Consider the following 13,732-nt stretch of genomic DNA (forward strand, 5'->3'; position numbering starts at 1 on the left):
TAGCATGGTAGGCCATTGTCCAGCACCGGATTATGTACTTTAATTATCGTGCCGTGAACATCTGGGCCTAGCAGATACAATCAAGAAAGCAATAAGCACTTAGTGCTACACCAGGTGTTGAATTTTAGTTTTTCGAGCACACAAACCCCTGCTCATTTCGAGAAATATCAGATGGTTGGAAACCGATCTAACTGTTAATAATTCGAAGCTTGTGAAGTATAACGGTTGCATATTTAAGTGATGTGAGTAAAAAACTAGCGCAAGCAAGGGCAATCAGTACTGGGATATAACAGCCTGAAACGTGACAGCGGCCCGCTTATCTCAGCACCTTTTTAGCATATTTTTATCAAGCATAGGTTCAATTTACAGGAACAGCGTACATACACAAACAAGTCTCAAATCAAGTAGAGCCGATGATTCGTACACTGTTACCTGATGTTTTTATTTGTGGGTATGGCTAAAATTTTAAGCCTTATGGATTCAAATGATATCGATAGCCTTTATCCAACTCAAGGAAATACACTTAAATCTTACAAAGCCCGTGTTAAATGTTATTTATTACAAGCATGTACGGATAGATAAAAGAGAGGGGCTTCTGAGTGAGTGATATTATATTAGAAAATGCCCAGTGTTGAGGGTGGAGTTCACGAACAAGCTAGCCAAATACTGCATTTCCAGCAGTAGAAATGCACAGAAGAGTATTATATACATATATATATATATATATATATATATATTGAAATAAACACTTCGATCTATATGGGGCAATTTAAATATAGATTAAGACCGGATTTCAGACCTAGCAGAAATACCTATTTGTTAGGAAGCTGATACACTAATGAAGTTATTTCGCCCTTTTTAATTCAGCCATTACGATGACGTAATTTGTGCTACTATCTATGCGGACGAACGTAGTGGAAAATTGAGGTGAGAAACTTACGAGAATTGAAGGGCGCTAATCATTCTGTAAGAACGAGACAAACAAAGCCGTACGACTCCTTTGGCAAGCAACTCTTCGACATAATGCTGTTGTTGCGGCCTTGGTATTGATAGTTTAGCGTAATACTCATACTAGTAATACCACACGATGAGCTGATTATTAATCCGTCTAATTTATTTACAATGTATCCGCGTTCACACTCAATCTCTTTTCCGCTTACTCGTTTACTTCACGTAATTGTATCACGCGGCCGGCTATAGCAGTGACCCAGTATTGACTCATCGAAAGTAATAGCAGCTATTATAGCTGAGTTGTGTTATTCTCAGCGTGATTTCTGTTCTGGAGAGTGGCACAATTACAAAATCACGGATATGCATAGCTGAAACAGCTACATCAGCTGCCCCACGTAGGGTTCGCACGGCACGAGTGGGCAACTTGAAACCTTTGAGCGCACAGACGCGTTGCTCAATGACAGTAGAACTATTCCCGCCTCCGTAATGAATGTTTTTGGCGCGAAATACATATAGTAAGCGAAAAAATAGTTATATTGCTCAGATATTTCGTAGTTCCATCAGTATAATCTGTCAATGGCTGTGGGAGGTTCCTGTTACGCGTTCTTAGAGAGAAAGTGTCAGTTTTTTTTATAGCAGCTTTGCGTTAGTTCACACACCGACAGACGAACAGGCCACGCCAGAACGAAACGGATTTGCTGCTCGTAGCATTATTACCTGAAATGTACTGCAAGGACCAACAGGCATAAACACAGAATAGCGAGATCCGACGTTCAAACTGGTCTGGAAAAGCTGCTTTTGAAACGATTCCGTCGCTTCCAAGTCTATCCAATAACGAACTCCACATCAGATGCACACACAGATAGTCGAGACATGGATACTTAGCCGACAGGTCACCCGCACAGACACAAAGATAGTCCAGCTCGCTGTCGCATACCTCGGAAAAAGGCTTGAATGAACGAGATCTTTGGAAGATATTGTAGGATAGTTCAACAGTGAAAACACGAACAGCTACTGAACTCACTGGCCTGTTTCCTTCGCAGGTATAGCTAATCCAACACTATAGCACGGCTCCGGCTTCGTCGCTTCCCCTACGAACAGTTCAAGTGACTTGCGCTTCTCACTCACTATGCCTCTTGTGCCTGCGATGATCCGGAGGCAGAGTACACAACCCAACATTGTCTGAACTGCCCATTCCTTTCGTCGCTCTCACTGGTTCTGTCGACCTCTCTCTGTTGGTCAGTTCTACGTTTTTTTTAGGGCTGTCCAACGTTTGACTGTAAGGATAGTCGTCGTTGGGGGTCCGTCGTGCCTATCCAAAGCCAGTCGTTCTGCCAACTAGTGGACGAGGACGACTTGTATATGTGAGCCGGCTCGCTGGCTCTCGCGGCCTGCTGTCTGCCTGCGGCCTGTTCTGTCCTGTGTAAGGCTGCTGCTCAGTGGCAGAGTCTCTCTTCACTTGGCTCCTCGTTCGGTGCTTGCTGTCGGTCGTTCGGCCTGTCTGTCTGTGAGTCGGCCGATTGCTTGGTTGGTCGGGCCTGCTGTGTGGTGCTGCTGCTGCCTCCACAGCTCTGGGCCAGGCGGCGGGTGTTCGGGCTGGCAGCAGACTTGTGCTGCCTGTGAGCCAGCGATGAAGAGGGGGTGGCGGTGGTGGTAGTGGCGGTAGTAGTAGGTGGTGGGGAAGGGAGAGGAGGGAGCTCACCGACGGGACGGACCAAGGGAGCCACGCCAGCCTTCGTTCTCGAGGCCGCCTGCTGCCTCAGCCAACCTCAGCATGCTTTAGGCTGCTTCAGCCTGCTGCTGCCTGCTGGCCGACCCGCCGCAGCCGAAGAGTGTGTCTTCCTGCAGAACCCCTCATGTCCCACTTTGCCCGTCGACTCTTTGCCGAGGCTGCCTTGCCATGCCATGCCCTGGAGTTACCCCTGCCCCCTGTTCGGCTTCCCCAGCTTTGGCCCAACCAGCCGTTCGCCCCTCAGCCTAGCTCAGCCTTCCCCCACCGAACGCCCACTCTCATTGCGCGCCGCGCTTCGCGAAAAGGAGCGGCAGAGTCCCCCGTCGCTTGTGGGGTTCTGCTTCCATCCCATCTCATCCGCCGTTCAGCCCGCCCCGCCCTGTCTCACTTTACCCAACCGTACCCCACCCCAGCACAGAGTCCCTTGCGCCCCCGAAACACATCCCCCACTCTCCCCGCAGAGCAGCACCAACAGCGGCCTTTCGACATCCCTCTCGGTATCTCTCGACACCAACCCGAACTACAGAGAGAAAGAGAGAAGGGCTCTTCTACCCCATTCTGCTCTCGCAGCGCCCCTCCTGCTTTTCCGCTGCTTCGCCTTGCTGCTCCTGGTCTAGCGCCCTCCTTGCCGGCTTCCACCAACAACATCAGCCCTATTTCTCCTCCCCTCCCGGACTCTCTGAGGAGGACTTCGGTAGTGGCAATAGCAGTGGTGGCTCGCGGGAGGATAGTCGGGAGGGGTACTGTCTAAGTGGGGGAAAAAGGAACGCGCACAGGGGTAACGGGGGTAAAGGGAAGACCGACAAGACCCTATATCCCCGTCCCCTGTTCACTGCTGCTGGCATTCGAGCTCAGTTGGAGCTCTCCTTGTAACGAGAAGTTTTCCCCAGCCCCGCCCGGCGCCTCCTCGCTTACCCGCCCTCCTTGCTTCTGCGACAAGAAGGGGCGCGGCAGACGGGGCGGAGGGAAAATTCCCACCTTCCCGAGCGGCTACGATCCCTCCGATTTCCCTTAAGCCCCTTCGTACTCCTAGACCCGTGCTATACTCGCTGCCCCTGGAGGCTGCCAGATCGAAAAGGGCCTGCTCCTCGTGCTACTGCTGCTGCCTCCTCGCCCTATCCAACCCTACACCAAAAGGACGAACTTCTGGGGTAATTGGGGCGAATCAACCCAGGGTTATAGAAAGAACACGGACCCAACTCGTAGTTGGGTTTGGCAGCGAGAGCAGGCGGATGCTAGGGGTGGTTCATCCATGGGTTGGCTGGCTGGCTGTTCGTTGGTTGCTTCTCTGCAGCGCGCGACTTTGCGCGCCTGCTACAGGGGGCTAGCTGGCTAGATGGCGGGGTGCTTAGGGGCGCTGCTTTGGCACGGCCTCGACTCGTTTCGCTTTGCTCTAGCATTCTGCGGCTGCTTCTGCTGCAGCCTGGCTGACTGCCTTGTCTGGGAACCAGCGCCAGCACTACTGCCACTAGCTAGCTGGAGCAGGATGTAATGGAGAGACACCAGGGGACGCGGGGTTAGCGCGCTCAGTCGCTTTCGCGCGCGCTTGCCAAACGCCAGGCGACGCCAACGGCGACAAAGAGGAAAAGACTCGCTTGCTGAGCCTGATACTGCCGCTACAGAGCTGTACGTCTTGCTTGTTGGTTTACAGGTCTGCTATGCCCCGGGGAGAATCGGGGCGAGGCGAGTTATATTCGAGAGAGACAGTAGTGAATCGAGCGGTAGCGGGCAGCAGCAGCAGTAGCAAGGGACGATGCCGACGCACGACGAGGCCGGCAGAGCGCGCATACACAGAAGCACGATGATCGCGGCGCAGCGCCAGTCCAGCCACCCGCACAAATCGGGGGTCGGTGGCAAGCACTCCGTCCACTGCTGCCTGTGTAAGTCTGTCCGTGTGAGCTCTGTCAGCCGCCTGCTGGCTGCATGCCTGTTTCCTTACATGCCTGTTTGTCCCTACCAGCTTGGCTGTGCCTAGCTCTGGATGTGTGCGCGAAAGGAACGCCAGTCGCCCATCGCCCGTCAGCGCCGGAGCCGTTTCTCTATACGAATGTATGTGGCCAGCCCTACCCTGCCCTGCCGTGGCTGGCCGTGCGCGAGTCTGTCTCGCTACGTCTGTATGTGTCGGTTTGTCTGAGTGTTTGTGAGGGTGCAGCCTCGCAGCCGCCGCCTCCGCCGCTGTGCGCAGGAAGAAGAAGGGATCCCCATTGAGGACAGGATGGCAGTAGCGACTGTAGCGACGGCCACGGCAGCGGAGATGTTGGTTGGGAAGCACCAAGCCAGCGACTCAGGCAGGCAAGAAAGCAGCAGCCTCCATAGTTATGAAGGGAGACCGAAGGACAGAAGAGAGGAAGCGTCGTGCTGACGACGACGACGACGACGACGACGACGGCAGCAGCAGCAGCAGCAGCAGCACCCAAGCACAAGCAGGAGCAAAAGTAGCAGCAGCGACAACGGGAACTCCGCCATTGGGGACTGCTCTGGGTAGACGAGAAGAGAAAAACGTTCTTCTTGAGGAGAACAGGGCGCTCCTCTGTTCGACTACATTTCGCTATCTGGCTGGCTTGCTAGCGCTCTCGCTGCCTGCCGGAGCAACTCTCGAAACACCGGAGTGACGGACGCTTTTGGCCCCGAGCTTCACTGTGCCCCTGCAGTTCCTCTTGTTGCTGTTGGCCCTGCCGCTACCACTGCTGCTACGGTGTGTTATAATGCTGCTGCTGCTAGCACATCGCGACTCAGCACAGCACAGCGAAGAACAACTCAGTGGACAGCAATCAAAGGGATGCGCAGGCGAAGAGCAGCGACGAGGCTTCGAGGACCACTACTGCCTGGGGCCATTGACGACGCTACAACTGCACCGATATCAGCATCACCACGACGACGACGATGACCAAGATCGCCCGTCAACCGACCCTGCCTGGTCGCTCACTCAGTCACTCGATGCTAGCCGGACAGCCAGCCGGCCAGATGCTTGCCTGTCTTCCGGCCTCGAAGTTCGAACCGATGAATGAATACAGACAAAAGAGAGCGGCCCGGGAAGGAATAAACGCCAACCAGCCTAGCCAGCGAATGAACAAAGAATAAGAAGAAAGGCATAAATGAAAAAGAGAACGAGGGAGAAAGAAAAGGAAGCTTTCTCCCGTGGCTCATAGCAGCACAGCAACCAAGCCCGCAAGCTTCAGTGGGGGACGCTTCAGGAGGAAATGCTTGCGACGAACGAACGAATGGATAGTCTCGCAGAAAGTAGTGACTCTTCACGGAAAGGACGCCATGGCAGATGGACCGACAGATCGGCAGCAAGATTGGCTGGTTGCGGCCAGGTCAGCAGAGCGAAGCATGGCAAGGCGAGCGATGAAAAGGAACGAAGTCACAGAGTGGTGGACCTGCAACAACTGGTCGGGTATGCCAACAACACACAACGAACAGACGAGAAAAAAATGAAGAAAGAGACAAAGAAATAAGAGAGAGAGAGAGAGATCACGATGAGCCACCGCTGAGAGAAGACACAGGCATGTGTAAAGGACCCAGGCTACAGAGGGTGCTGCATCACCAATACCAGAATAGCAAGTAACGCTGCAGCGATACTCGTCATAGCAGTCTCTGTAGTAGTAGTAGAAGAGACACGGGCGTTGGTTTACTCGCTCGCAACCTGGGTAGCTAAACTCGCGCGATGGTTCGTGGTAGGAAAAGAAAAAAGACGAAGACAAAAGTAACGCGGTGGGGGCGCTGGAGGCGAAAAAGGGAGAGAGAAAAGCTAAGGCATTCTATAGTACCTAGGCTAGAGACCGTTGGATAGTCGGACGGACTAGGCTGAACTGGGTAACGCGCGAGAGGAGACAGATGACTGCTATCTCTTGCGAGGGATAAATCGTCGAACGAGCGAACAAGAGACCGAATGGTGAGACAATAGTAGCGGCACACGGACCTTCACTTGTTTAAAAGTTGTAGCGTCATGTTGACAAACACAGAGAAAACTAGCAGCATAAGCGAACGAAGCCGCTCACACCGAAACAGAACGAAAAAAAACGATGAAAAACACAAAGAAAGAAGGAGAGATATTGGCCAGTTATTCAGAATTAGTCGTATTCGGCCACAAATACCAGCCACGCAATGTTGATGGTTACGATCAGCCGTTAATACCGAGCTGGAGGGATACTGGCACGGAAAGAAGACACTAGAAAGTGCCTAGCCGCTCTACCCGTCTAAATATGCCAGAACAGGCCGATGCCTTACAGACTGGTCCGCCTCTTTCGAACGTTACAACGCTGCTAGTTGGGTGTACAGGCGCGAAGAGCCTGCCATGGCCTGATGGTGTAAGGCATATTCGCAGAACATAGGCACCGCAAACGGACGAACAGAAACATTGTGCGTAAAAGCGCTATAGAGCGCGCCGGCGGTAAACTAACGATGGAACAGCAACAAAAGGCTCAGGGGTCGCCAGGCTGGATGGAAACTACTTCTAAGAGAAGCTTGGCTCATATTTCGGAGGCCAAAAAAAGGGGTAGGCCAAAAGGGCCAAACAGCACATAGCAGCTGCGCTGTGAACTGTTATGGAGATCTAACAGAATGGTATAGGATGGAACAAAAAGACCTTCACACCAACTAGCAAAATTTCGGATGAACTCTGTGGGTTGGGATCGGGCCCTCTTGGGCTATATTGGTTTAGTTAGGCTGATTCAAGTCTTGCCGCTTTGGTTTAGTTTGGCTCTCTGCCCGTCGGCCTAACGACACAGCTTGAAACAGGAAGAGACTGAAGAGAGCAGAACGCGAAAGAGGACGATCGAGAAATAAGTCTGGATTGGCACTAAGTAGGTTTCCTTAGCTGAGAATAAATGTTAGAGCCAACCTAAGCCCCCTGCTGCTGCAATGAAGCCTAGAAAAAGAGGCCACATTTGGCGCTTCGCAAGACGCTTTCCTGTCCACTAAAAAGAATAAAGTAATGGCCAAAAAAGAGAGTAGAACTGGGTTGTGATTGGAGTTGGTGTTCACGGCTGACGGTAATATAATAGTAACAAGCGGGATAGTTTTAGGTACAATAAACCGATTGAATACGCATGAAGCTGGGTATGTGGGCAGTGGAACCGGCCTTTGCACAACAGGACGCAAAACAAAGCGTACTTCTCCTGAAAACCTTTGTTTCAAATCACAGAAATAGGCAGCAAAACTTGCAAATTAATATCGCACTACAACACCCATAAGGTAACGGAAACTTTGTCGCTGCTAATGGGAACACCCATAATTTGTGTGCAATATGGAACTATGAAGCTGGATAAATCAATAGACGCTGTTAGTATAATGTTTAGAGTCGTATTAGAAAAAGGTTTCTTTCAAGTATGTTTTTACTCTGTCAAATGAAGACGCTCTGAAAGAAATCAGCGTTTTGCTTAGGTAGTTCCCGATAGGTTTCCGTATGAATGCATTAAACCCCAAAACGATACTGTAATTACACGACATATGAGGCAAAAATAAATGTTTGGCATATCCCACGCCTTCTCGAGAATTACGGAGGTGTTCACACTGGCAGAGAACGCTGTAGATAATCGTAGCTGAACGTCGTCTGCTTTAATGCTGTCGCATTACGAGCTGCTTGTATTGTATACCATTAATTCATTCACTACATTATGTACAAACATGTAGGATCTATATGTGTATATATATATATATATATATATATATATAGATTTTTCTTTTAATTTAACCTAATTCAGTTTATTAGATAGTATCAAGACCTATCCTGGTGTGATCTTCAAGAAGCAACGAAAAGTTCAAATGAATCTTTGAGAAGTTATCAGAAAGTCTTTAGAAGGAGCAGCTAGCCATACAAGATAGCCTTAAAATGTGTTGGAGACAAAAAAGAAACTTCTCATTCAATTCATTCGCAACTTACGCGGTCTGAAAATGGTGAAGCTTAGGACTAACGAAGGGCAAACAATTCGGAACATTCAGGAAAATAAGAGGGGTTTGCTGGACGATTTTAATCCACACAAAAAAAATAATTAGGCAGTTTGAAATTGCAGAAAGCAGGAGCAGTGAAAAAAGCTACCAACCCAGTTGCACGAGTTTGTTCAACAGAAGCGTTGATAATCAAACTCAAATAGGCTTGAATTCTAGTTACTTTAGCTAATGGCGATTTCAATTATTTTCGTAATGCAACAAAGCTTCACATAAACAATCCTATAAGAGCCAAACTTCCTCTTCCAGTCTTTTCTCCCTGAATTGTATCCTAATTTTTGTTGTTCTGAGAGAGTTCACTTCTCCATACGCTCCGAAGGCGCTATATCATAGAACTGACGAACATTTGACAAGTTTAGGTTATGCGGCTTCTGGTTGGATGCCCTATCGATTACCTGCTTTACTCTCAGTAACAATGCGGCCCAGCCTTGGTAAAACCTCTCGTCGCCTTCCATTCTTGATACAAGCTATTTTTTCCTTGTGCATTGGCGCGATGATTTTAACGATTCGAAGAGCCAGGGGTCGTTAACTGAAGCCTATCACTAACACGTATGATACGTAAATACTAGACATGTGATAAAATGGGTTTTTCTGGCCTAGTAGCGTAACCCTATTCCAAGTCGTTCTGATTCGGCGATAGACATTCCCGTTTAAGCTGATGACAATGGGTGCACTAGACGTTTAGTCCGTAGCCAATTTTTGTCAAAGCCGGCCCCTGTTAGTGTTGCGCGATTTGAACGTAAGTGAATTCGGATGCAGTGGTTACGTCCAGTACACACAGACACGTATAGACATATTCCTGGCGGACAGTGATAATTCACCAGGCGACAACAAACACAAATCGACGACGAGTACCTTTTGCCAAGCTGTTACAGCGTGCCAGCTCCCATCAAACGCATTGCCAATTACTGTGCTAATTCTGGCTTTGTTTAACACGCTCACAAGCTCACAACTGCAGTAACAACGATATCGACGACGATGGGATAAACCCAAAAGAAAAACAGCTAAAAGGCGAGAGAATCTTTCGACGTACCAGATTCGATGTCTCCATTGCGAGTCGACGTGCACTGCTTCTTCAGCTCCGCCGTGGCGCTCACAGGCGTCGGGGCTCGCCGCGGGCCTCCGCCTTTGAACAGCCCAACGCCACCTCCGCCAGTAGCATTACGTTCGCGGGTATAGCAGTACCAGATACTGTTATGAACAAGTGGTAAAAACACATCACACACTTGAACGGCGAACAATCAACTCGACTCGATCACCAATCAAAAACAATGAGTTATAACTTCATGATGGAGCTTGGCGAGGTATGGCGAAGATTTGACCATGAGTCGAATGACGATTTGACGTTACCACGAAAAATACTTTTCACGTAATCCGAACGGACAGAAAGGCTAGATTCATTGACAGATTCGCTGATATCACCACTTCACACATTCGTAACACGGGGATCGTTTTTATCTCTGTGAGCGTTTTCGACGTGAGACGTTGCTTTGGGACGTCACACGTTGACGTTCGTGATTTTTGTGCTCGCGCACACAGACATACACAATCTATCAATGACAATATCAATACGGCCTGGCTTAATAGCGATATCTGCACTGATATGACAACTGATAGCGATCTTGAAGATTTTTTAAGCGGTACACTATCCCCACGTTTAAGTTAGCAGGTCTGGTGCGTAGTTGTACATCGCTTGTCGACGCTAACTGCGAAAGCAATTATCTGAAAATACAGTACAGAAAACAAAAGTGGGTGACGTCAGTTCGATATATGTAAACTAAGGGTACAATCGTTTTGTAGATGTACCGTTGTTACGTTACTGCAAGTTACTCCTGATACAATGTCAATACGTACACGCGCATATAAATCTAGAAACGATATTTAACCAGGTAACGAATGGATTTGTGATGAAACGAAGCCATGCGGACCCAGATCAGTAAAATGTTAAATAAATACGCTTAAAGAGTGACCCGTAAGTCTCTGACACCTTTTAAGCGACGCTGTTTAAGACTAGAAAAAATCAATCGATATTTCATAGGAGTCAGCAACAAATCCCGAGAAAACAAATATAAACATTGCACAATAGTTCGTAAACGAGTAATCATACTTCTCAAATAAATACGATTTCCCATCGGCGCGACTGGCACCTGAGTCTGGGATGAATACTTAAAATACGATGCCACCGACCAATGCATCCCTTAACGATGTCATAGAGCAATCAATATGGCGTCGGGAACAACAGCGTGTGTACAAGTGTCAAACGAGGAACCAAATCGCTCAGTAATATCATTGACTAGAGAAATGACGCTTGCTACTTGTAATAATAATTAACAGGACAACACCGATTCAGATTTACATCCCGTACCAAATCGATTGCCCAAGCCTTTTTATGTGGCTAGATCATATGAGAGACATGTCTTAGCGCCCACTTGCGCTTCGTCTGTAATCCATAATGTGATTCATCGTGTAGCCATCATGTTTCGTCATGTGGTACGGAAGCATACAGAAAAGATATCTCCAACACGATTATTCTGTGCAATATAGTGAAAGTGCGGCGGCGAGGGGCAGATGATCTGCAAACGTTTGAGGCTTCTAACATCAAATAGCTTGTGGATCTTCTCGTGCCTTTACCTCTAAGATTTTTATTCCATTACACTGCATATATATACTGCTGTCGTTACGAAGCTTGCCTTCTTTTTTCTCAAGACGATGTTTCATCAAACGGTTGTGTAACTATAAGTGTTGCACGTAGTCGACATACAGACGAATATCGGAAAAGTTCTTCGACAAACTTTTCCATAATCGAAAACCTGAGACAAAAGGCGAAAATCCAAAGTAACCACCCGTCTTCTTCGATTTATTTTCCAACCTACGATGCATTCGCTTTTGCAGCCTTCTCACAGCAGCTGGTCACCCCAGCTTTATTTATCTAATACTCTCTGCGTATATGTGGGGCTTCTCCATTCCTAGCGTCATCGTGCCGGTTTTCCCGCGACACGGTATTTTCTGCAACCTCTCAACGATACTTACAATTCGTCCACCTTAAGCTAACCAGAGTTGGCTGCATGCACGGTTTTTTAGTTAAGCAGTATTACAGAAAATCTAACTAATACATGCAGCCAGCAAGCCTCTATCAGCTCTTCTAGCGATATGAATGTCATTGGGAGAATAGTTCAGCGCCGAATGACAACGCTACGACTACTAACACATCAATCATCGCCGACCACCTTTGCAGCGTTTGTACGTCTTGGGACTCATTTATACACCTGTAAGCATACGCCTATTTAACTAACGTAGCAACAGTCCATCGCACTAACGCAATACACAGACAGATCGACCGGCATACAAGCTCCTTAGTGGCAGCTCTTGCTCTTCAGACCCACTATTGCTATGGCCAATTACAATAGTTAGGCAGACACTGCTGTTTGCTAGATGCCCAGTAAGGACACGCTTAATAGCGACCGATAGTCAGTCAGGCAAGGGGACTACAGTCACTCACTCACAGTCGCGGAGCAGCAAATAAGCAGCTGCCAGCAGGGAGTCGTTGTAGCTCACAAGGAAGTAGCATAGATGAGCAAACTCACATATACAAGGACGTTCGTACATCCAGTCAGACGGGGACACGCACATACGAACAAACGGCTAATGACTTCTCAACGAGAGAGAGAAAGAGAGGGAGATGGGGGAGCTCGAACAGCAAACCGGCGACGGTTACGGCAAGGAGTGCAAGCAACTATCAGGACAGGGATATACACAGCCATAGGGACGGACAGGCATGCAGGTATACCAGACACAGGAGCAAAACTCAGTTGTATCACACACAGCCACGACCCAGCCACACAAACCCACTCACACGCCAGAACCTCTTTATTCACAGAGAGATATCGACACACCACCCGTAGGTAGAGCTTAGGCACAAGCTGGCGGACGCGGCGACTCCGTAGCGACTTGGCGCGCACAGACTGCCGGACGGCTCGAGGCGCCGCTCACCGTGGCCCGACACGCACAACCCTACACATACACACGCGCCGAGTCCCAAGCCGTCAAGAGCCTGCCCATTGCCCGAACACAGGCAATGTTCGCATTAAACAGCAACGAGTCGAACTATCACAGCCGGTATCCACGCAGTGGTCGCGACATAGCGCTTGCATGGCCTGTAGCCCAGCATATTTGGATATAATCTTCAAACGACCAAGCGAATGTGAAGGGAGCAACAACGAGAGATCTAGAGCTGCCGTCGTTATTGTTGCTGGCTGTTGATCAGACGAATAGCAAACAGTTTGAGCCGGTATCGTATTGTATAAATGAAGAGGCAGACAAAGGAGGAGAGAAAGAGAGAGATAAAGTGATCACATCGATGGGCGTTCGCTGTCTGCAACTGCTAAAGTATCCACCGTCTTGTTCAGAAATATCCGAAAGCATTCAGAAACATAAGCACACATAGACGGGGATGCACCCACAGGCTCGTAACAGGCAGTGGTATATCGTTGGGTCTTATGGTTAGCCCAGTGTTAGTCAATGGAATATAGGTAGGTGGATAATAGCAAGAAGCTTACAGCATGGAACATCTTAGAGCAGGCCAAGCAGAACGCGTATCTATCTGTGTAAAATCGCTTATTGCGTTGCATTAGGAAGCAAAACAATGCCATAATGTTGCAACTTTGGAGCATCTCAAAAGGATGCACATGCTTTTAGATGGACGTAGGTCGCGGCGGCGACGAGCGTAATCGCTACGACGCAAGTGACTCCATCGTCAAGCGGATGACGACAAAATCCGTGTCAATATTCACGCTCGAAGCACCATGCTGTCTCCGAGATAATGTTAGGGAATACGCGCTGCTACTGCCAGTACGCAACTTGCCCGTTGCAAGGGATGTGTAACGACGAGAATGGTTTCGATAGCGAAGCTATAGTTACCGCTGCTGTTGCTACTTATGTTGCATCTAATGCATTTTCACAAAAGCAACGACATCTTAACAACGACGTCGACGCAAGCCGACGCTTACGATACCAGCGATTGAAACAGAGAGAAAGGAAGAACAGATCGGCAAGTTATCCTGCACGCTCATCGCCATCGATGAACGACAGTATGATGTTGAC

At 48.8% G+C, this 13,732-nt stretch overlaps 1 protein-coding gene across 7 annotated transcripts in view; it reads right to left on the bottom strand.

Moving 5' to 3' along the window:
• Nucleotides 1–13,732, bottom strand: part of LOC111270059 (uncharacterized) — a 68,351-nt gene that overhangs the window by 24,955 nt on the left and 29,664 nt on the right. For 6 of the 7 annotated variants that reach the window (XM_086972347.1, XM_022850060.2, XM_086972348.1 and 3 more), the window contains exon 2: nt 9,666–10,354. In XM_086972347.1, the coding sequence (XP_086828473.1) occupies nt 9,666–9,683 (18 nt within the window). In that variant the 5' untranslated portion in view covers nt 9,684–10,354. Of the gene's footprint in view, nt 1–940; nt 3,050–9,665; nt 10,355–13,732 lie in introns of those variants that run through there. The other variant, XM_086972349.1, reaches the window with a different exon arrangement.

This window comes from Varroa jacobsoni, unplaced genomic scaffold, assembly GCF_002532875.2.
Source record: "Varroa jacobsoni isolate VJ856 unplaced genomic scaffold, vjacob_1.0 scaffold_1439, whole genome shotgun sequence".
Taxonomy (NCBI): domain Eukaryota; kingdom Metazoa; phylum Arthropoda; class Arachnida; order Mesostigmata; family Varroidae; genus Varroa; species Varroa jacobsoni.